At 43.9% G+C, this 23960-nt stretch overlaps 1 protein-coding gene across 6 annotated transcripts in view; it reads left to right on the top strand.

The window, feature by feature from the left end:
• The window catches only part of CSNK1G1 (casein kinase 1 gamma 1), a 292459-nt gene that overhangs the window by 251535 nt on the left and 16964 nt on the right, over positions 1-23960 (top strand). For 3 of the 6 annotated variants that reach the window (XR_007776268.1, XM_050967442.1, XM_050967446.1), the window contains one exon: positions 16782-16892. The exons of 1 other annotated variant lie outside the window; for it this stretch is intronic. Coding sequence is in view for 3 of the 5 variants with exons in the window: in XM_050967442.1 (XP_050823399.1) it covers positions 16782-16892 (111 nt within the window). In the remaining 2 variants the exon portion in view is untranslated. Of the gene's footprint in view, positions 1-8760; positions 10114-16781; positions 16893-23960 lie in introns of those variants that run through there. 2 more of the 6 variants (XM_050967445.1, XM_050967444.1) reach the window with 2 other exon arrangements.

Here is a 23960-nt window from a genome sequence, read left to right as displayed (position 1 = left end):
TGTTAACTGTTTTGGTGGTGGTGGGATTTAACAATGCTTATTGCAGTAACCTGTCTAGGCTCAGCTTTTCTTGTTTATGCAGCTATCCTCTGAGTGGAAGAATAACAAATTCAGACCAGAAATAATTCTAAAGCTGTTGGTTAACCATAAAACACTGAGAAGTGTTGCTTTTTGGCAGCTGGATTTTTAAAATAGTTGCATGTGAAGCTTTATTTTTATGCATGATTATTAGTGCAAATTGCTGTGTAACGGGTTCCATAGTAACCTGCTTTAAAATGTCTTAGTTAATAAATACACTGTAGTCCCTTCATGCTGGGTTAATCTGGGTGGCAGCTTCTGACTGCCTGCTCCTGCCAACAGACTTTGACACCGTGTGCACACACAAAGTATCTCCTGTTTACTTTTTGCTGCCTGGAAGGCATTCCTGGCTTAGCTTTCAGGCATATTAGGGCACATATTTCTAGTCCATAGCACGTTTTTCATGTCCTAATACTGACACTCAAAGATGACTTATTCCTTGTTCTTTTTCTCCTCCCCACAATAAACCCTGCTAGTATACGGCACAGCAGTGTCCCTAATTCCTGCATAATGCTGAGAATGAACAGCCCATCTCTCAAGATGTTGAGGTGTCATCCAAGTATTTGACTGGAAAATAGTTAAGCGGTAACTTCTTGCTTTGGAATTCATTTTGTACAAACATAACAGTTCCTCCTTCAGGAGATGATCCTCTTAAATGTTGATCAAACCACTTATTTGCATAAAGTAACTTAAAGAAACTTCTAGGGGCAGTGGAGTTGAGGCATGTGCGTTTGGGTAGCATGAACCCTCCTGAACTCCAAGGGTTATTGTTTTATTTTTACTCCTCTGCATGCAAGTGGAGTGAGTCTTTTACCAACCATTGGCACGAAAACCATGCAGTGTGTCGTAGGTCCTATTCTCTCTGCGATTGTTCCATTTAGACAGCTACAGTCAATGTATTTATTCTCCAGCAAAGCTGGGCTGCTCTGTGAATTGGTAGGTGGCAAGAGGATGGTCAGAGTGAGTTAGGAACTCTTCCTCCAATTCCATGTGCATCAGTGAGCAAGTGACCAGGGAGCTTTGCGAACAGGAGCTGCTAACAGGGAGTTTCGCAAGGGAGTTTGGAAGGGGAGTGGGAAGGGGGCAAGGGCCCCTTGTTGCTTTTTAAAACTATAAACTAAACTACATTCAAAACTTCTTGATTTAAACAAAACCCATTCATTAACTAGGAGACAATGCAGGCAGAAGCCCAGCAGCAGAGTGGGTGCTATCCAGTTTATTGCGCTGAGTGCAGCATGTATAATTACCTGCCCTGTGGGCGGGTGGTGTATGTGTGCATTCAGTATAAGGAGCTCCTGGCCCTTAGAGACCACGTCTGGGCTTTGGAGGCCAGGGTGGTGGAACTGGAGGAGCTAAGGGAGGCAGAGAGGTATGTTGATGAGGCTTTCCGGGACACTGTAGAGTTGTCCCACCTCCAGTCAGACAGCCCCTGCGCTGTTGAGGAGGGTGAAAGGCCCAGGGAAGCAGAACAGTCAATGAGAGCAAAGGGAGACCTTCCCATAATTGGGACCCTCCTTCCAGATGGTGTTAGGATATCCTCTTGCACTGAGGTTGCCTCTCCGGGGGAGGAACTCCAGTCACTAGGAAAAGGCAGGTGTTAGTTATGGGAGATTCGATCATTAGAAACATAGATAGCTGGGTTTGCGATGACAGAGAGAACCGTATGGTGACTTGCCTGCCTGATGCGAAGGTTGCAGATCTCTCGAGGCATCTGGATAGACTTGTATAGTGCTGGGTAGGAGCCTGTGGTCATGGTACAGGTAGGTACCAGTGACATAGGGAAGGGTAGGAGAGACGACCTGGAGGCCAAATTTAGGCTGCTAGGGAAGAGACTGAAATCCAGGACCTCTATGGTGGCATTCTCAGAAATGCTCCCAGTTCCGCGCACAGGGCCAGGTAGGCAGGCAGAGCTTCAGAGTCTCAATGAGTGGATGAGACGATGCTGTGGAGAGGAGGGGTTTAGATTCATTAGGAACTGGGGAAACTTTTGGGATGAGAGGAGCCTAACTTGTCATATGAAAGGAGACTCAAAGAGTTTGGCTTGTTTAGCCTAACCAAAGGAAGGCTGAGGGGAGATATGATTGCTCTCTATAAATATATCAGAGGAATAAGTACCAGGGAGGGAGAGGAATTATTTAAGCTCGGTACCAATGTGGACATGAGCAAATGGCTATAAACTGGCTATCAGGAAGTTTAGACTTGAAATTAGACCAAGGTTTCTAACCATCAGAGGAGTGAAGTTCTGGAACAGCCTTCCAAGGGGAGTAGTGGGGGCAAAAGACATATCTGACTTCAAGACTAAGCTTGATAAGTTTATGGAAAGGATGGTATGATGGGATAACTAATTATGGCAATTAATTCGTCTTTGACGACTAGCAGTAAATATGCCCAATGGCTTGTGATGGGATGTTAGATGAGGTGGATCTGAGTTACTACAGAGAATTCTTTCCTGGGTGTCTGGCTGGTGAGTCTTGCCCACATGCTCAGGGTTTAGCTGATCAATGGGACACAATCATTCCGGGGTACAAAATATATCGGAAAGACAGAACAAGTGGGGGGGGGGGTGGAAGTGGCAGTATAGGTGAAAGAAAATGTAGAATCAAATTAAGTAAAAATCTTAAGTGAATCCACATGTTCCATAGAATCTCTATGGATAGTAATTTCATGCTCTAGTAAGAATATAACATTAGGGATCTATTATCGATCACCTGACCAGGACAGTAATAGTGATGATGAAATGCTAAGGGAAATTAGAGAGATATCAAAATTAAGAACTCAATAATAGTGGGGGATTTCAATTATCCCCATATTGACTGGGAACATATTACCTCAGGATGAAATACAGAGACATAATTTCTCGATACTTTAAATGACTACGTCTTGGAGCAGATGGTACGGGAACCCACAAGGGGAGAGGAAACTCTTGATTTAGTCCTAAGTGGAGCGCAGAAGCTGGTCCAAGAGGTAATTAACAGGACTGCTTGGAAATAGTGACCATAATATAATAACATTTAACATCCCTGTGGTGGGAAGAACATCTCAACAGCCCAACACTGTGGCATTTAATTTCAAAAAGGGGAACTATGCAAAAATGAGGGAGTTAGTTAAACAGAAATTAAAAGGTACAGTGACTAAAGTGAAATTCCTGCAAGCTGCATGGACGCTTTTTAAAGACACCATAATAGAGGCCCAACTTAAATGTATACTCCAAATTAAGAGAAACAGTAAATGAACTAAAAAGGAGCCACTGTGGCTTAACAGCCATGTAAAAGAAGCAGTGAGATATACAAAGGCATCTTTTAAAAAGTGGAAGTCAGATCCTAGTGAGGTAAATAGAAAGGAGCATAAACACTGCCAAATGAAGTGTAAAAATGTAATAAGAAAAGCCAAAGAGGAGTTTGAAGAATGGCTAGCCAAAAACTCAAAAGGTAATAACAAAATGTTTAAGTACATCAGAAGCAGGAAGCCTTCTAAACAACCAGTGGGGCCCCTGGATGATCAAGATACAAAAGGCGCACTTAAAGATGATAAAGTCATTGTGGGGAAACTAAATGGATTCTTTGCTTCTGAGGATGTTAGGGAGATTCCCAAACCTGAGCCGGTTTTTGTAGGTGACAAATCTGAGGAACTGTCACAGATTGAAGTGTTACTAGAGGAGGTTTTGGAATTAATTGATAAACTTAACATTAACAAGGCACCGGGACCAGATGGCATTCACCCAAGAGTTCTGAAAGAACTCAAATGTGAAGTTGCGGAACTATTAACTATGGTTTGTAACCTGTTCTTTAAATCAACTTCTGTACCCAGTCACTGGAAGATAGCTAATGTAACGCCAATATTTAAAAAGGGCACTAGAGGTGATCCCAGCAATTACAGACCAGTAAGTCTAACGTCGGTACCTGGCAAATTAGTTGAAACAATAGTAAAGAATAAAATTGTCAGACACATAGAAGAACATAAATTGTTGGGCAAAAGTCAACATGGTTTCTGTAAAGGGAAATCGTGTCTTACTAATCTATTCGAGCAGGGTTTCTCAAACAGAGGTCACCAGTTGTGTAGGGAAAGCCCCTGGCAGGCCAGGCCGGTGTGTTTACCTGTCCCGTCCGCAGGTCTGGCCAGTCGCGGCTCCCACTAGCCATGGATCGCTGCTCCAGGCCAATGGGAGCTGCTGGAAGCAGCAGCCAGTAAGTCCCTTGGCCCGTGCCGCTTCCAGCAGCTCGGCAGCGGGGCAGGACCAATCCTATTCAACTTATTCATAAATGATCTGGAGAAAGGGGTAAACAGTGAGGTGGCAAAGTTTGCAGATGATACTAAATTGCTCATGATAGTTAAGACCAAAGCAGACTCTGAAGAATTTCAAAAAGATCTCACAAAACTAAGTGAATGGGCAACAAAATGGCAAATGAAATTCAGTGCTGATAAATGCAAAGTAATGCATGTTGGAAAAAATAACCCCAACTATACATACAATATGGTGGGGGCTAATTTAGCTACAACGAATCCGGAGAAAGATCTTGGAGTCATCGTTGATAGTTCCCTGAAGACGTCCACGCAGTGTGCAGAGGCAGTCAAAAAAGCAAACAGGATATTAGGAATCATTAAAAAAGGGATAGAGAATAAGGAGAATATATTATTGTCCTTATATAAATTGATGGTACGCCCACATCTCGAATACTGCATACATATGTGGTTTCCTCATCTCAAAAAAGATATACTGGCACTAGAAAAGTTTCAGAGAAGGACAACTAAAATGATTAGGGGTCTGGAATGGGTCCCATATGAGGAAAGGTTAAAGAGGCTAGGACTTTTCGGCTTGGAAAAGAGGAGACTAAGGGGGGATCTGATAGAGGTATATAAAATCATGAGTGATGTGGTGAAAGTAGATAAGGAAAAGTTACTTACTTATTCCCATAATACAAGAACTAGGGGCCACTAAATGAAATTAATGGGCAGAACATTTCAAACAAACAAAAGGAAGTTCATCTTCACACAGCGCACAGTCAACTTATGTAACTCCTCGCCTGAGGAGGTTATGAAGGCTAGGACTATAACAGTGTTTAAAAGAGAACTGGATAAATTCATGGAGGTTAAGTCCATAAATGGCTATTAGCCAGAATGGGTAAGAAATGGTGTCCATAGCCTCTGTTTATCTGAGGGTGGAGATGGATGGCAGGAGAGAGATCACTTATGTTATCTCTGCAATGTAACATGACCTCACTAAGCTCAGGTAGTGAGACTCAAGACCACTCCTAAACAGGTTCAAGGTGCACTGTGCTGCATAGCCATAACCCAGTGGTCTGGTCCTAATGGCCTCTTCTAAAGAGTTTCTTTTGAAAGTAAGATTCTAAGCTCTGAGGCAGAGGTGTGTTTCCCTTAATGTTAACATTCTAAGCTATTATTTCAGCTACCTGTTTAGATCCGCATAACTCTGTTATAAGGAGCAGCTCTCTGGCATGTCTATTTTCTATCCACTTCTTGAATCTAGAGGCCTACGTGATTCTAACAGTACTGTTTCAAAATTTGTCTCTGATTTATAGCAGTGAAATACATTTCAAGGAAAGTTCATTTATAGTAGTTCCATGTGTATTGGGGTGGTACTCCTGAACCAAGTGAGAGTCAAGCCTGACCTGAGAAATTGGGGGGAAGGGATTTAATCAAACGGAGGTCCTGAAGAGACAGTCCTGGTAGAAATAAGACTTAACATCTGGATTTGTTGACTTTGTATTATCTGAGGGAGATGCAGTGTGTGTCACTCAGTACTTTCATAAATTATTATTAGGGCTGGAAGGGGCCTCTGGAGATCATCTAGTCCAACCCCCTGCTCAAAGCAGGACCAATCCCCAAATGGCCCCCTCAAGGATTGAACTCACAACCCTAGGTTTAACAGGCCAATGCTCAAACCACTGAGCTAGCCTCTCCCCTTTGCCATGGTATTCTAAAGGAGTGGTTCTCAACCAGTGGTCCAGGGCCCCCTGAGGGGCTGTGAGCAGGTTTTGGTGGTTCCTCCAAGTGGGACCAGCATTAGACTTGCTGGGACCCATAGCAGAAAGCCGAAGCCCCACCCTGCATGGAGCTGAAGCCCAGGGCCCTGAGCCCTGCCACCTGGGGCTGAAGCCAAAGCCTGAGCAACTTAACTTCATGGGGGCCCTGTGTTATGGGGCCCAGGCAATTGCCCTGCTTGCTACCCCCTAACACTGGCCCTGGCTTTTATATGCAAAAAAACAGTTGTGGCATAGGTGGGCCATGGAGTTTTTATAGCATGTTGGGAGAGGGGCTCTGAAATAAAAAGGTTAAGAACCTCTGTTCTAAAGGATTCAGAAACAATAAGTCCTTGGGGCACCTTAGAGACTAACAGATTTATTTTGGCATAAGCTTTCATGGGCTAAAACTCCCTTCATCAGATGCATGGAGTGAAATATACAGTAAGCAGAATATATATTACAGCCCATGAAAAGATGGGAGTTGCCTTAGCAAGTGGGGGGATCATTGCTAACAAGGCCAATTCAATTAAGGTGGAAGTGGCCTATTTGCAACAGTTGACAAGAAGGGGTGACTATCAAGGGAGGGAAAATTACTTTTATAGTGCTAATGAGGCCAGTGCAATCAAGGTGGATGTCACCCATTTCCGACAGTTAACAAGGTGTGATTATCAGCAGAGGGAAATTAAGTTTTGTAGTGACTCATCCACTCCCAGTCTTTATTCAGGCCTAATTTGTTGGAGTCCAGTTTGCAAATTAATTCCAGTTCTGCAGTTTCTCATTGGAGTCTGTTTTTGAAGGTTTTTTTGTTTAAGAATTGCCACTTTTAAGTCTGTTATTGAGTGTCCAGGGAGATTGAAGTGTTCTACTGGTTTTTGAATGTTACAGTTCTTGATGTCTGACTTGTGTCCTCTTATTCTTTTGCATAGAGACTTTCCAGTTTGGCCAGTGTACATGGCAGAGGGGCTTTGCTGGCACATGATGGCATAAGATTCACTTCTTCTGTCATCCTAAATCAAGAAACTAATAGGAGCATATATCTCCTACTGTTTTGAGAGAGAAGGCTGAACCTCTGACTAGGAAGGTGCCGTTGTTAGCGACTATTGCTAGGTGGAAGTTAAAACAAGCCAACACAGACCTAATTTTGCTGAATGTTTTTAAAAGGCAGGTGCTGTAGCTTTGAAAAGAGAAGCCTGATTAACTCGCCATTCTGCTTCCTTTTGCAGACTCTGCTGTTTAGTTCTCAGCAAGGTTCAGGATTTACTAGTTGAAGGGATGACAAGTTTGCTCAAAGATAACTTGGTTCCTTTTTTCCTGTGTGTAACTGCCTAATATTCAGACTCTCACCCAGTTTGAACAGGGACATTCAGCCTGTGTGGCTGTGCTCTTCCTCTAGCCAGGATAGGGCTCGCCTTCCACATCTTGACGAGAGTAATGTTCCAAGAGAGCATGGTAGGATGGGGAGGCAGGGAACTGGATTGCAATCTTTGATTAGCTATTTCAATCTCATTGCTCACATCTTCTTCTTACTTGAAGTAACTCCTACAGTCCTTCATTTTCCCACAAAGTAAAGCTTGCTAATTTGATACATTTGCATTTTTAGTTTCTTTTGTTCAATATACCTGCGCTCAAACTGGGTTGAAAGTTAATCAAAATCTAAAAATGCTCCTTTTCTGTTTCCAGCTTTCATTAATGTTTGGTTTAAATTTGACACATTTGCTTAGATTTAGGTGGTGTCCATTGCTACAGCTTTGGATTGGTTAATATTATCGCAAATAGTGACATATCTATTATGAACTTCAGAGTTCTTGAAAGAGACAGCTCTGCTCATGCGTATTGGGTCTGACCAATAGCACAGCTCTATCTGTCATGTCCTACAGCTCCCCCTGCTACTTCAGTCTTGGAGTAGATAAATTGACCACTTACACTGTTGGCCACATTGATTGACTGCTTTGGCAATTAGCCAAATCAAGGTGCACATTTCTAGGGTATTGATGGATGTGTTGAGTCACAAATGTGGAATGAACTCAGGAACAAAGGACCGTCACAGACCTCGACAGCTTTCACTCCAAGCACAAGGTGCAGACTGGCCTTCTGATATAAATGCAGAGCAGCATGTACATTAAAAACGCTTCACTAAACACACAGTTCTTCGCCTGGGAAGAGGTTGAGGGAGATAGCAAACGTGAGATGCTAGTCATGCCATTTAATGAACTGCTGGATGGCACTCAGTTACTGTGGTGATGAGGTTGCTATAAGAACCTGGATAGAATAAAATAGGCATCTAGATGAAGGTAAAGTGCCTTCAACCCCTGAGAAGTGCAGCAGTATAGCAATGCACACCCTGGCATGGTTCATTTCCACTAGGTATTTTTTAAAATCTAGAGACCATTTCAACCATTAATGTGTAATTTTTAAAATCAACTTTTCTGTGAGTTCCAGTGTCTGTCTTGAGGTAGACATGTTGATGAATGTTCCAGATGGACTCTATGGACCTTTCTTTTCTTTATCTGAAAATCACTTCTTTTCCTTGGTGGAAGAGGCAATGATGAGTTGTGGCGTCAGAAGCCCCTGGACTATAGAAAACCCTGGTTGATGCCTCACTAACTGGGAAGTGCCCTTGTGGAGAAACTGACCCTGTGATGTGTGGACTGCTGGATAGCTCTTCAATTCTGACTCTTAAAGGAGTCTTCGTGTCACAAAGGGCAACAGAGCCAGGAAAATGAATGTCTCACAGTGCAAGGACTCCACAGCAGATTGCTGCCTCGGGTTCCTGGAGGGGAGAGGATGCTAATTAAAGCAAGAATATGGCTTTTAAATGATGTATCCTTTTAACACAGTAAGGTCTGTGAGTGTGGGCAGATGAAGCTGAACCACAGGGACTTCCAGTTTCATCTACCTACTGTGGGAATTTCAGCCTTGCACCATAGAGATCTAGTGACATCACCACTTGTCAAGCTGTTAACTGCTGCTTTCTCTCAGCGATGGCAACCTCTGTGGTCTGCCTGTCCGCTTCTCGCCCAAACACCACTGTGCCTTTTCCCATGCTGCTCTGTTTTGGAAACATTCCCTGTCAAAATTTCTAAAGGTGCCAGCCCTGTAATCCTTTCAAACCTGCCTCTGTCATGATGCCTATAAGGGCATGAGTCTGGCCTTGGTTAGATAAGGAATGAACTGAAACTTCTGTTTTGTTAAACTCTGATCATTTTGTTACTTCATCCTCCCTTGCCCTGGCTGTACAAACAAGTAACAGTGTAAACCTTGACTGGGTCTCTAGGTGCTACCATAATGCCAGTAATGTCCAAAAAGGCCTATCTGGCCAATCTGTGTCCAGAGTGGTACTCTGATGCACCTCAGTACTGAACTACAACCCCCTCACAGCAGTTTGTGTTGTGCTCCTACACAACTTTTGATGCTGCACCCTGGCCTCAGCTACTGGATTAGATGTGGGAGAAATATGGTGGCAAAACAGTGTTGTTAAATATCCCAACACTGAGACATTGTAGAAATTAACAAAAGAAAAAGCTGGAAGAATGCGTTCCAAACAACATGCAAACAAACCCAGGAGAGGTGCAGCAAAGCAGGAATCAGATGTGATCTCTGTTCATAGTGCTCCTATTCTGCAGCCTGGGTTTCTTACCTGGAAATCTTATCACTTCATGCGCCAATCCTAAAATCATCAGGAGGATGAGAACCCTGCCCTTCCCCTCCATCGTAAATGAATGAGATGCAAGCCACATCACCCAGTATGCAGGTGCAGGTGACTAACTCACTTCCTTCAACTACCTCCACCCAGCCCAACAAAAAACACTGGCTCCAAAGCCAGTAAGTAGCAGGAGGTACGGTACTCTCTCTAAATCATCCCATCTCCTGGAGGTTTACATACGGCCTTATACGAACTTATCACAAGATTCCCTCCCCAGCCCAGAAGGGATGAGAAACCTCTGCCCATTCGTCACTAAGGTCCCTGATCCAAGACTTTTATGTGCAGGGCCGGCTCCAGGCCCCAGCGCCCCAAGCGTGTGCTTGGGGCGGCATGCTGCGGGGGGCGCTCAGCCGGTTGCCAGGAGGGCGGCAGGCGGCTCCAGTGGACCTCCCGCAGGTGTGCCTGCGGAGGGTCCGCTGGTCCCGTGGCTCTGGTGGAGCATCTGCAGGCACGTCTGCGGGAGGTCCACCAGAGCCACAGGACCAGCAAGCGGCAGAGCGCCCCGCACGTGCCGCCGTGCTTGGGGAGGTGAAATGGCTAGAGCCGGCCCTGTTTGTGTGGGGCATAAGATACTGGCTGAAGGCACAGATCTTCAGACCATTTCCTATATTGTAGGAAAGTACTTTGTTCTACTTCCATTGTTTGGGGGTGCGGGGGAGAAGTTTCTCTTGTACTCCTATTGGTAAAGTTGTCTCAATATGTAATTCCCCACTATACTTCTGTGCCTGGATTTATGCCATATTGAGGCTGTGTATGGCCAGGGTAACTCTGTGAGCTACTGCTGTTAATTTCCTTCTGTTCTAGGAGAGATTTGTGCCTTGTGGATATTCTCCATGATGAAATGTGACACTGGACAAGCTGTGCAAAGTCCACTTGATCACCAGACTTCTCCACTGTGGAGTAACCAGTTTCTTCTAGAAACAGTTTCCATTGCTCTTTCCCATCTTTTAAAAGAACTAACTATACGTGGAAAGTCAACCTAAACTACAAATCCCATGTCAAAATCTGACCTTTGGAATAGGTTCCCCACTGGTTCGCAGACACATCTCCTTGTGAATATTACAGCCATTGTTTTCTGTCCATTTTCTTTCTCCTTTTTTCCCTCTCTTGTTTTCTGGGGATTTTTTGCTGTTTTGTCACTCCTCTTCCGCTCTTATTTTGTGGCACCCCCTCCCTGTTTTGTTCTTGGCAGAAGGCTACATGCTGTTTGGATTTGAGATGTTCACTAGTAGCTGTAAGAGGCCAGGTCATGCTGCAGTTTATGTTGCAACAATATGTTGCAGTTTAGCTGAGTGCCATAGAACAGCTTGGGCCAGTAGACTTCCTGAGTCTGCAGTCCTGTACACAAGCTGCTCCTGTGTGCTGTTTCAAAAGGACAACTTATATAAAACAAAGACCAGAGAATGAAGTGGAATCAGAAACAAGTTGGATTCATCTTCACTGTACTTTACTAGGTACTTTCCTAAGTGAAATCTGTTCTTAAGATATCTGTATCAGCCTCAAAGTGATCAGGTGCTCAGAATATTTATCTTTCCCAAAAGCATTTTTGTACCATGGAAAAGTATTTCTGCAGCAGAGCATGTTTTGACAAAGCATAATTAAAGAGTAATTCATTTTAGCCCACTATTAGCCAAGACATAGATTAGTGTGAGGATCTTTGCTTAACTTTGGGTTAATTGAGTGACTTAACAGGCAGTTATATTCTCAAGTATCAGTGATGTATTCTGTGTTCCCAGAACCAACTAAACATTATTTCTCTCCATTTAAAATAAAAATGAATTGTTTGGGCAAGTTCTGCCCTCAGATATAGGTACCCAACTCAGAAGGAGTTGATGGGAGTCATATGGCTATTTCAGAATGCCATAATATTTAATGTATATGCTAACCTGTAACCTTTGTCAGTCATGTAGAATTAAGCTGAGCTCTCTGATTATGGTTCTACATCAGGCCTTTCTTCCTAGAAAAGTAAAAACTTGCAGGTAGGCTGACCAGGGCATCTGGGAGCACAAGACTCTACGCAGCTAAATGATTATAGGCACACTGAGCAGATCACGCTCAATCTGTCCTAAAGAGAGCAACTTGTGGCCTTGGAGTATGAAGGCTTTAGAAAGCCACCTACCCTGTTAAGCTGTATCTGTCATTTTGTGCCAGACAATATCAGAGCTTCCAATAGCCATTGTTTGACTTCTTCGCCTTCCATTACTAGACATCAAGAGGGTTAAAACTCCAAGCTTGTCTGGTGTATTGGACTTAATGTAGGCTCTAGCTGATCGCAACAGCATCAGATCTTAACCCCTGCTGCAGCAGCAATTAAAGCTTGAGTTACTGCTCTGTGTGCTGCCTTTAGGGCTATTCATTTTTCATCTTCAGTGGGTATTAGTGCACACACTTATGTTTACGTATCTACATAGTGATTCTGTGGCTGTCCGGTGTAATGTTGGAGCACCTTACAATCATTAACTGATTTTGTCCTTAAAACATGTAGCAACCAAAGGCATAATGTGTTTCACTGGCTAGACGCTGAAGCTAAACCAATTCAGGGTAAAAATAAGTATGCTACTGGCCACATCACTCTCATTTGCAGACATGTTTCTGTTAGCAGTAGGTAGCTGCCAAGCTTGCCTCTTCCAGAGACATCTGCACCCTGGTCAGCATGATGCTTGGTAGTAATTCCATTTTAAGCTCTTTGCAGCAGGAAGTGTCTTTCCATGGTTTGCACAGTGCCTAGGATAATGAATCCTCTATATCCCAAACTGGCACGTCTGCAATATAAATAAAAACTAGGGTAGGGGAGCAACCACGAGAGGAGACAGAGAAGGTCATCACCAGCAGCATGAAGCAAAATACACATCAGAGAGAAAAGGAATAAGCAAGAAACAAGATGATGAGGGAAGGGAGTGGAGAACAGACAGAAGGATGTCAGGCTCATGTTGGGGTGGGGGAGGGTGGGCAGGGGATGGAATATACAGGAAAAACACAGGAGAAAGGGAGTGATAACAGCATGTGCCAGGGCAGGGAAGGTTCCCAGTTGTTTTGTGTCCCAGGGAGACTCCAGTTAAAACCGTTAGGAATCACTACTATAAAGTGTACTGAGATAAAAGGCTAATGTAACCCCCTTCAGCCCCTGAGAGGTGGAGGGGGAAGGGAGGCATTGCTTCCCCAGACTGTTCTATGCCAGTAACTTCATAAAGGGGAATATCTGACTGTAGATCTGCACTGCACAGAAAAACCTGCGGCACCGAGTCAATTGAGTCAGGCTTGCGGGATGCGGCTATGGGACTAAAAATAGCAGTGTAACTGTTCAGACTTGTGCTAGCTCCTGAGCTCTGAGACCCTGCCCTCTTGCCCACCAAGTGTCAGACCCCGGCTCTGAGACTCAGTGCCATAGGTCTCTTACTGCAGCGTAGATGTACTCTTAGGTGCTCCACAATGTTTTTAAATGCGAACACTCCTGGCCACTGGATCCCTTTGAAAAGTACGTTGAGTCCTAGGGGAAGACTCCTGATGTGCATGTCTTTATCGGCTCCGTATTGCCACTTCTCCAGGAAACTGCAAATAGTTCATTCGAGTTTGGGGGGAAAACCCCCACAAGACTAGTAATACATGCAATTTTTAACTTACCAAGGGCATTGCCCAGGGAAGGAACGTCTTACCAGACTCTCTTCTGCCAATAAATCCTTAATGAGAGCATTAACTTTTTCTGTACACTAGAGTAAACTATCCTCTTCAGTCAATTCTTCTGGCAGGAGCCTTCTCCTTTCACCCCATACTGGAGAGCATAACCCCCTAGGGCTTGAGCTTGGGGAAGCAAGTTTCTTACAGCTCTATTGTCCAAAACCAAACTGTACAATAATATCAATCTGTTTACCTCACAACAGAATCCAAGACACTTTCAAACCAGACCTCTGGGGTCTGTGAATTGTGAATCGCCGCATACTCAATAGGTGGCTTTCAAAAAGGCCTTCCCCTGCCCCTCCAGCTTCAGGCAACAGTAGTCTCAGCTTTAAACCACTTTTTTTTGTTTCCAGACTGTTTTTTTTTCAGGAGCACAGTGAGTTCATTTGTCCTCTTTGAACTAGTGCTGGTTCTTGTGCATTTTCAACTGTGCCTTTCTCATTCATCATCGCTTTTTGTTAATAAAGTTGTGCTTAATTGTCCATATGCTGTGGGAATCTGAAAACTCAAGCCTTAGACATCTGTTGACCTCGGTCTCAGCATTCCTCACCTACATCAGTATTAGTCACATTTCATATCAGAACAAGAAAGTATTCTACCATCCTTGTAGAATCTGAGATTTCACATATGGTCAGCACCCTCACTGCTTCAGGTATGTGCGGTCAGTCCACTACTACCTCCACAGAACCAACGTAAGTTCAGAAAGTCCGGAGTCTTTTGTTTTTTTCTCATTAAAAGGAGAGGGTGGAAACCATATAACTTGAGCAAATCAAATACAAATTAGGCTCAAGGCTATACATTCTGAACAGCTCTATGGGATATGTGACACTTATGAAAGGAATACCAAGTGTCCTGCCCTAGTAGCACTGATCTGTGTCTTTTATGTGGTGATAGTAATGCAGCTAACGGGTGTTTTATTGACTGACTATTGTCATGTAGTCTGCTGCTGTGGGCTTGTCTAAATCAGTGGTTCTCAACCAGGGGTACACATACCCCTGGGAGTGCACATAGGTCTTCCAGAGGGTACATCAGCTCATCTAGATACTTGCCTAGTTTTACAATAGGCTACATAACAAGCACTAGCAAAGTCAGTACAAACTAGAATTTCATACAGACAATGACTTGTTTATACTATACACTGAAATGTAGGTACACCATTTATATTCTAGTTGATTTATTTTATAATTATATGGTCAAATGAAAAAGTAAGCAATGTTTCAGTAACAGTGTGCTGTGGCACTTTTGTATTTTGATTTCTGATTTTATAAGCAGGTAGTTTTTAAGTGAGGGGTAACTTGGGGGTATGCAAGACAAATCAGACTCCTGAAAGGGATACAGTAGTCTGGAAAGGTTGAGAGCCACTGGTCTAAATGAACACTTAGTTCATGGCAAGCTGGGATGTAAATGAAGGCCACACTCGCATATTGCATGCTAAGTGTCAATGTGGCCCCAGCTGCTGTGCCCTAGAAGCTCCTTATTGCACTTTGATCTTCACCTCTTTGAAAGAGAGTAGATTAAAGTGCACTAGGGAACTTCTAGTGCCCAGCAGTAGTGTCCACATGCGCACTTAGTATGCTGTACAGTAGTGCAGTGTAAATTTACAGCCAGCTTGCCACAAATTATGTTCCTGTAGATAAGCCCTGAGAGCATGGAGAAGCATTTGAATTGGTCTCTCCAGATTAGAGAATGTTCCATCTCTATTGGACAGGTAGCCTAATTAAGCTTCCTAGTAAAGCGCTATATTTCTAAGCGGATGCCAAGCACAACAGTCTCTCACCATTAATTTGAGCTAGTTCTACTTTGTGAGAGGTACTGATTGCACTTGGGGCAGAAAGAACATGCCACCCGGTAGACAGTCTACTCTTTGTGCTGTATTTTAGATATAGCTTGTATCTCTCTCTTCCCAAAAGTTACATAAGCGAACATACAGAAAAACTGACCTGATTGTACCAATAGTGTTCCATTCTTCTCTCTAACCCAGGGGTTCTCAAACTGAGGGTCGGAACCCCTCAGGGGGTCGCAAGGTTATTACATGGGGGGTCATGAGCTGTCAACCTCCACCCCAAACCTGACTTTGCCTCCAGCATTTATAATGGTGTTAATATATAAAAATATATTAAAAAGTGTTTTGAATTTATAAAGGGGGTCGCACACAGAGGATTGCTGTGTGAAAGGAGTCACCAGTACAAAAGTTTGAGAACCACTACTCTAACCAGTCCTTCTCTTTCCCCTTACTGATGCTTTTTTACTTTTGTTTAACACACTGGTTTGATAGTTCCCATGGTGAGATGCACTGGCCACATATTGCATAGAGAAGACCTTTGCTTTTATGGGAACATACGATTCACCATTATGGAGCAAGCCATTGTTTCTTCTGTTTCCGTAGCTAATACTTGACGTTTCAGGAGTAGCTAAGGGTTTGTCTATACTGGCACTTCGTCGGCAAAACTTTTGTTGTTCAAGTGAGTTAAAAAAACACACCCCTGAATGACAAATCTTTTACAGATGAAAAGCGCTGGTATGAACAGCACTCTCCTGCCAAGAAAGCTGCCTGCTGCCCCTCGTGGGGAGTGGAAGTTTTCTGTCGGCAGGAGAGCTACACTGTGTGCCTTTTAGCGGCATGACTGTAGTGGCACAGCCATGTCGCTAAAAGCCTCAGATTTTAGCCATAGCCTGCAAAACTTTCCTGCTAAGAAATGGTAGCTGAAAACAACTAGTTCGACTAGTTTAGTACTCTTGTCTCCATTTGGAAGAAGAAAACATAATAACTTCTGATTTACTTGGGCTTATTTTCAGGAAAAACTCGCACTTGCAAAGTAGGTGTGAAAACTTTTGAGCGCATTTCTTTTTGCATTACTGGGTGTGTTTTGAAATCAGTTCCTGGTATAATAAACATGGTTCTCAGCAGACATCTTGCAGTGTGGGCTCCTGGACTCAAAAGTCCTATGTCCAGTGCTGATTTGTGTGTCTGACCCCACTGCAGATAAGATGTAGTATCTGTGTCTTGACAGACCTCGTTAAAAATATATTACAGTTCCATTCACTAGTTTGTAAATTCCTGTGTCAAAATATCTAAACAGAACCCATACTGAAGTAGCTCAGATGTTTTCTGAAAATTCATTTCTCCATTTGCTGGGTTGAATGAATCCTCTCCAGCACTTATTGCTCTCAGATGTGCAGTGTGTTTGGTAAAATGAACTTTTAACCAACCTAAATGTTCTTTAAATGCCTTGCTTTTTTCAGTGAACTAACCCCACTAACTATTATATTCTCATTGCTTTGCCTTGGCTCACCTTTATCTTTCCTTCCATCTCTTGCTGTCATGCTTCTGAACACCTGAGCAGACAGCGTCATCAGACCGCCGAGGAGAGTGGGAGATCCAACCAAGCCGGCAGACAAATACCTCGTACCTGACATCTCACTTGGCTGCAGACCGTCATGGGGGATCAGTACAGGTATTAGCTCTTCCTGACCTGCACAGCTTTGCCATCAGAATCTGTTTAAAATTCCTGAAGTCTCATTTAATCTCAGCTACAATATTCCTGTGATCAGGAGAACTGTGTGTACTCAGAAGCAACTGTGCTTTTTGGGTGCTCTTCACAAAGCAGACAAGCCCTGTCCTGCAGTAGCTTAATGCTTAAACTGTAGTCACATGACACCCAAGAGGACCAATGACGGTCAACTCCGCTTACTGCTACAGTCCCTGCAATATCTTTGTACCAGGAATTATTTAAAATAAGATATATGGAGCGATCTACCAAAACTTGATAGTCAGATAAACTGTTAACCACAGTTTAGTATATGAAGAAATACTATTCCTGTTTATACTTGTAACTAGCGGAGAGAATACGGAATAGGATTGTGTATCGATTATACAGTCCTCCAAAATGATGTAATTAAGCTATAAGACAATTAGATGTGTTACTGACAATTGACATAAACGTAAGTGGGTTGTTGCATACAAGCGCAAAAGTGCTAGGAAAAAGTTACTGCTCTTCTAGTTCAGTTTTTATATGTAGTCTGTGTGTGAGCAGATGGTTGAATGCATCTTATGAGATGTATCCAGGGGGGCATCACTGGGTTGACGGTAGTGATGCACTGTAGAATTGCTAGTGGGAGGAAGATGTACAGTTACTTTTCCTCTCAGATTGATGAGAGAAGCACATTGATGCTACATTGAGGTTCTATTGACTTCGTATTTCTCCAGGTCCCCAATGTATTACCTCATAATTGTTTGTTTGTATTTGAGAAGCAGCCTAAGGTTTCAGTCAGGGTTGGGGCCTAGTTGTGCTAAGTGTTGTACAAATGCGAAGTGTAAGCTCTGTGGGGCAGGAGCCCTGGCTGTTTCAGAGATAGGATGTAACAAGCGACGTAATAGTGGTAATGAAGGTGGAATGAGTAACAGTAGTAAACACTATAAAGGTTAACATTATGCACAACTCCTTAGTTCCAAATCAGCTGAAAAGAGTTTTCTTTCTCAGAAATCAGCTTTCTCTTACTGCCTTCCAGCCTAGCTAAGCCTAGCTTTATTACACTAGTAACAGGGAGGAATAAATGCAAAATGCATTTAGTGCAGCCTCCTCCTGGGCTCCATACCTAAAATGAAGGAACACAAGCCATTAAAGCATAAGGAGAGCTGTGTACTATCAATGCTCATTTTTGCGATGAACTGAATTCCTTCGTGGTGGTTTGCCATGTGACAGCTGCTTGGCGTGCTCAGCTCTGGTTTCTGTGACACAAGCTGTGGCTTGGCCATATGAACTGGGTGTGTAGAAGTGAATGTGAAGAGATTTCTTCCATGGTGTGTGCCAGAACTGGAGGGAGTGAGAGGTCTGAGCCTTTGAGGAATTGAGCCCTGTTACTTTTTGAAAATTCTTCAGAAGCATTATGCACATTGCACAGTGAACTAGTTTGTTCTTTCACTCTGATATAGGGAGGGTGTTTTACAAAAATGCTATTTGAATATTCAGTCATAAAGGATTGATCTGCTGGTCTGTGGATCTGCATACTGTTTTTCTCCCTCCTTCCTTTTAGGTAGGTGCTATGTGCACCACAGAGTAAACACTTGGCAAAAGCCAAATACAGTTCTTCTACACACACAGTTATGATTATACCATACGGAATCCTCTGCATTCTCCTTCAGGAGGTACTTTAAAGGTGTTGCTTCTCATCACCCAAAATGGCACATAAGGTCTCTCACCGGCTGAAGAATGATTGAGGTGAAGTCATTTCATAGAGCTCTCAGAATGCTGTAGAATCCCAGTTGAAAGTGCACACTACAGAGTCTGAGAGAGTAATGTCACCAGTAAATTAATTCATTGCTTATGGGAGTCTCCTCCTGGGTGGGATGGTACTATTCTCCATGTACAGGTCTTAGCCAGACTGACCATGAGGTGACTCTTACACTATATGGCATGCTTACAAGCCCCCTTTATCGGTGCGCACTAAGAGATCTAGAAACTTTCAAGCTGCCCAAGAACTTCTGTGTGGAAAGACTGCTTGCAACTTTAATATCAGTTCTTGCTGAGGTATAAATCTTGCTGTTGATACTTGGCTAGATTCAAGGGACTCTTGTTCTTTATAGTCCAGCATGTTAGTGGGCCTTTTCACTTAGAGAATTCTCTGAGCACCTGAGACATTGAAAACTGGGATGAAGAATTAGTGTCTGCAGGATATCTGTGGCTCTGTTCTACATTGACTCAGCATTTGTCTAAACAAGGAAAATTTATAGACACACATTATACCATTACAGCTATACCGGTGGTATACCCTGGATGGACACTCTTATTTCAGAATAAAAGTGCCGTTTTCCAGTTTAGTTTGTGTGTTTGAAAGTGATATGAGCTAAACTGAAAAAGGCGCACTTATTCTGAAATAAGTGTGTCCACAGGAGGCATTATACCAGTATAGCTATATTGTACCAATATAGTTATGCCAGTAAGTTTCCCTGTGTAGGCAACCCCTTAGTCACTGCAGCCTCTAAATCTCTGCAGAGACTTCCTCCATCATGTGGCAAACCCTTAAATCTCTACTTGATTTCCATTAAATCTCAGGACAAACTTCCTAATTGTAAGAACAGTAGGACAATGGAACAGACTGCCTTGGGAGATTGTGGAAGCTCCTTTGCTGGAGGTTTTCAAAGGTAGGCTGGATAGCCAAGTGTCGTGGATGATTTCGACTCAACAAATCCTGCATCTTTCCAGAGGTTAGACTAGATGACCCTTGTGATCCCTTCTAACCCTGTGATTCTACATTACCTGTTAGTAGAAATCAGAACTGCTCTGCTGTGCCCATGAGCATCATTTATGGAAGCAGCTAGTCTCATTCCTGTATCATGGCCACCTAAAGAGTTCCTCAGCTGATGCCTGGCTATCTCTGGGTCTTCTCGGGATCGGTTTTTGAACAGTAGCTGTTTTTCCTGGAAGGAATTTGCCATGTGTGACATAGTAAATTGTTACTGGGTAAAAAATGAAGAGAAAACTCAAGCCCTCTGAGAAGTTAGGTTTAATGGAAAAGCATCTGCAGAAAGTTTAACTGCCCTAGGCCTGTCTATGCTATATAGTTAGGTTGACATAAGCCACCTTGCATCAACCTAGTTGACACTTAAATTTGTCTCTCACCGATGTAGGCTTCCCTTTACGCCAGCATAGTAACACCACCTCTCTAAGCAGTGTTGAGCCATAGTTGACGTATTGAGGTTGTCATAGCTTGAATGTAGATGTTGCATTATCTGTGTCAACCCTAAGTGTCCTCTAGCAGCTGTTCCACAATGTCCGGCACTGACTGCTCTGGGCACAATTGTGAACTTCACCGCCCAGGAGTCACGGAGATCAGAAACCCCCCCACACCACCCTTTAAAGCTGCAGATTTTTAAAATGCCTTTTCCTGATTATCCAGCTTGGCAGGCACACCTAGCAGCTCTCCACTGTTGTGTGCAGCTGACCATGCTGGCTACGTGCTCCAGACATGCTCTGGCTTGAAGTAGAGAGGAGATATTGGATCTCTTGGGTCTGTGGGAAGAAGAGGCTTTGCACGCACAGCTAGAGACCAGCTGTAGAAACATGGACATCTCTGAGCAGATTGCACGAGGAATGCAGGAGAAGGAATATAACAGGGATCAGCAGCAGTGCCATGTGAAAGCAAAGGAGAAGCAGCAGGCATACCAGAAGGTCAGGGAGGCCTTTGATCCAGAGCTAAGCCACAGACTTGCTACATTTACAAAGAACATAATGCTATACTTGACAGAAACCCCACACGCCACCATGGATTCTTCTGAGGAGCCCGAGTCACAGGCCCCTGATGTGAACAGCGAGGACAAGGAGGAAGAGGATGGGGGACATGCGGCTGAGGCATCTAGTTATGCCGTGACCTGTTTCAGACTCCACTGTAGTCCAGCTAGTCCTGGCAGTCAAGCAGGGGCGAGCCCAATGAAGGGAAAGGAAAAGTGTGTAAATTTATTTCTGATTACTCTGCTGGAACCCCCAAATTAGCAGGACACAGCTATCGACTTTTCATTAATTTACTGGTATTAGAAGAGGCAACAGAACAATTATAAGCCAGGTACCGTTATCTGCTTTTCATTCCTTTGTACAGTTAGGCTGGGGACCATGCAGTGCAGTTTGTGTCTAGGGATGTCCCTTGAATCCTCCTAAGAGATTTCAATGAAACTTTCATGGAGGTCCTCTGCAATCCTCTCCAGCAGTTTTCTAGGGATGGCAGCCTTATTTCTTCCTCCACAGTAGGATGGTTTCCCACACCAGTCAACGATAACTTCAGCAAACACCATTGCAGTGCACAGGTTAGCAGTACACAGGCTGGGGCAGCTTCAGGACACCAGCGGCAGCTGTGTTCTCTGCACCTTTGTTACCCTCAGGAGTGAGATCAGCTAAAATCACCACTGCCTGTGGAAAAGGTGCCAGTATTCAGTGCCAGTGTCCTGTTACTCGTCATTTCATGCAACCGAGCAATTCCTTCCTCATTTCCCTTACCCCTGGCAGGCCATAGTCACCATGGCAGGATCTGTGCATGGCGCTGTGCACAAGCACTCCGAAGCAGAGGTGTCAATAAGCGTGTCTTGTTTAAAACTTCAGGCATGCACAGGAAGGGAGTTTGGTATCTTAACTTTCACTTTTTGTTGTGACTTTGGAAGTGTTGAAAATGAGTGACATCCACCTTGATTGCATTCACCTCATTAGCACTACAAAAGTAATTTTCCTTCCCTTGAGAGTCACCCCTTCTTGTCAACTGTTGAGAATAGACCACTTCCACCGTAACTGAATTAGCCTCGGTAGCATTGACACCCCACTCGGTAAGGCAGCTCCCATATTTTCATGTACTGTAATATTTATATTACTTTCTGTGTTTTTCATTCCATGCATCTGATGAAGTGGGTTTTAGCCCACAAAAGCTTATGCCCAAATAAATTCTTTAGTCTCTAAGGTGCCACAAGGACTCCTCATTGTTTTTGGAACCTCTGTGTTTTGTCTGTAGCTGCTGCCATTGCAGCCTTCAGGGACTCCCCTCCACACTCGCAGAATGCCTGAGTCAGATAAGGAGGAGAAAGCAGAGGACTTGGATGACATGTTCGGCAAGATCCTACAAGTCAGTGCTCCACCAGGCTGTCAGCAGAGGACCTGGAGGGTGAATATTGCAGACAGCCTGGAGAAGGAAAGAGCTGACAGGAGAAAGGCCTGGGAGTCAGAGGCAGTTGCACCAGTTTATAATGGTGCTTCTGCTGCAAACACAGATAATCCAGGCGCCTGTGAATCTATAGTTTCAACAGTCCCAGGTTTGCCTCCCTTTGCAGTCCATGGAGAACTCCAGTATAGTATCTCCCTACACCCCCACAATATTTCATATGGCATCAGAGACCGTATCCCTACCCCTACTATGGCACACCAAGGGACAGTAAAGATGACGAAGCTTCAAATACACTGACCTGTGAGAGCCACAGATGGTGTGTGTGTGTGTAACTAAAATGGACATAAATGTTCCTTTCCTTTTGTTAAATTCTGTTACATTAAAATCTTACTAAATTTATTTATTTGGTTTTAACGTGCACAGAAGTTTTGAAGTGCGTTTGTTACTCAATAAAACTCTATTGTTTGGAAAATAATTCATCTTTATTCGTTCCCAACATACGTTGCAGAATGACTGGTGGTATCAAAGGTGTCCACTTACTTTTACACTGTGACACAACTCACAGGGTCAGTGACAAACACCGTAATAATCATAAATTATGCTTAAATAATCATAAATAATAAATGTACAGCAAGCATCACAGCAGTAATCAGTGCTTTGTCAGTGTTCTGTTCATAGGTGTGCACCAAGCACCACACAATTCCTAAGAGGCCCCAAACTTCAGGCCTAAGTAATGCACAGTCCACCACAACTGTGGCTTGCCGCTAAAGTGCTCTTTCAAAGCCTCCCTGAGCCATGTAGCTGCACACTGACCTGTTATGATAGCCCTTGCATTAGGCTGTTCAAACTCAGCAGACAGCTGCTCCACCTCCACCCCAGCGGCAACTTTTCCCTTTTGTCTCACAGATATTGTGCAGGACACAACAGACAGCTATAGCCATTGGGATATTCTTCTCAGATCCAGTCTTTTCAGTAAACCATGCCATCCTCCTTTCAGTCTACCAAAAGTGCATTCAGCTGTCACTCGGCACCTGCTGAGCCAATAGTTGAATCTTTCCTTGGTGCTGTCCAAGTGGCCAGTGTACAGCTTCTTGAGCCAGGGGAGTAAGAGGTAGGTTGGATCCCCCAGGATCCAGGGCCAGTTCCAGGTCTTATGCTGCAGAAGTGCAAAAAAAAAAAAAAAAAAGCCAAAATGCCACCCCTTGAAAAGTGCCGCCCCAAGCACATGCTTGGAACGCTGGTGCCAAGAGCCGGCCCTGCCAGGATCGCTGCTGGCATTTCAACATTGCCAATGGTAATCTGCTTGTCAGAAAAGAAAGTCCCTACTTGTAGCTTTCTGAACAGCTCTGTGTTCCTGAAGATGCAAGTGTCTTGCATTTCCCTGACTCGCCAGCAGGGTAAAGGGTCCCCAGGGATCCACCAACGCCTGCATAACCATAGAAAAACAGCCCTGTCTGTTAATGTGCTCTGTGGGAGGGTGGTCAGGTGCCAAAAAAGAGAGTTGTATACATATCCCTACTGCAGTTCAGGAACCCCTTTGCTGCAACACCATCCACTGTATCCTGCACATTGCTGAGAGACACAAGGGAGAGAGAGAGCTCAGTGGTTTGAGCATTGGCCTGTTAAACCCAGGGTTGTGAGTTCAATCCTTGAGGGGGCCATTTAGGGATCTGAGCCAAAATAATCTGTCAGGGATGGTACTTGGTCCTGCTGTGAAGGCAGGGGACTGGACTCAATGACCTTTCAAGGTCCCTTCCAGTTCTACATTTCTATGATAACAGGAGATTATTAATGGGCCCACACATTTGCATGAAAATGGCCCCCACAGTGGCTTTTCCAGCTCCAAAATGATTTCCCACTGACCAGTAGCAATCCAGTATTGC

The sequence above is a fragment of the Gopherus flavomarginatus genome, chromosome 9 (genome assembly GCF_025201925.1).
Source record: "Gopherus flavomarginatus isolate rGopFla2 chromosome 9, rGopFla2.mat.asm, whole genome shotgun sequence".
Lineage (NCBI taxonomy): Eukaryota > Metazoa > Chordata > Testudines > Testudinidae > Gopherus > Gopherus flavomarginatus.
Note: the sequence above shows the minus strand (reverse complement) of the source record. Positions and strands in the feature narration are given on the sequence as shown.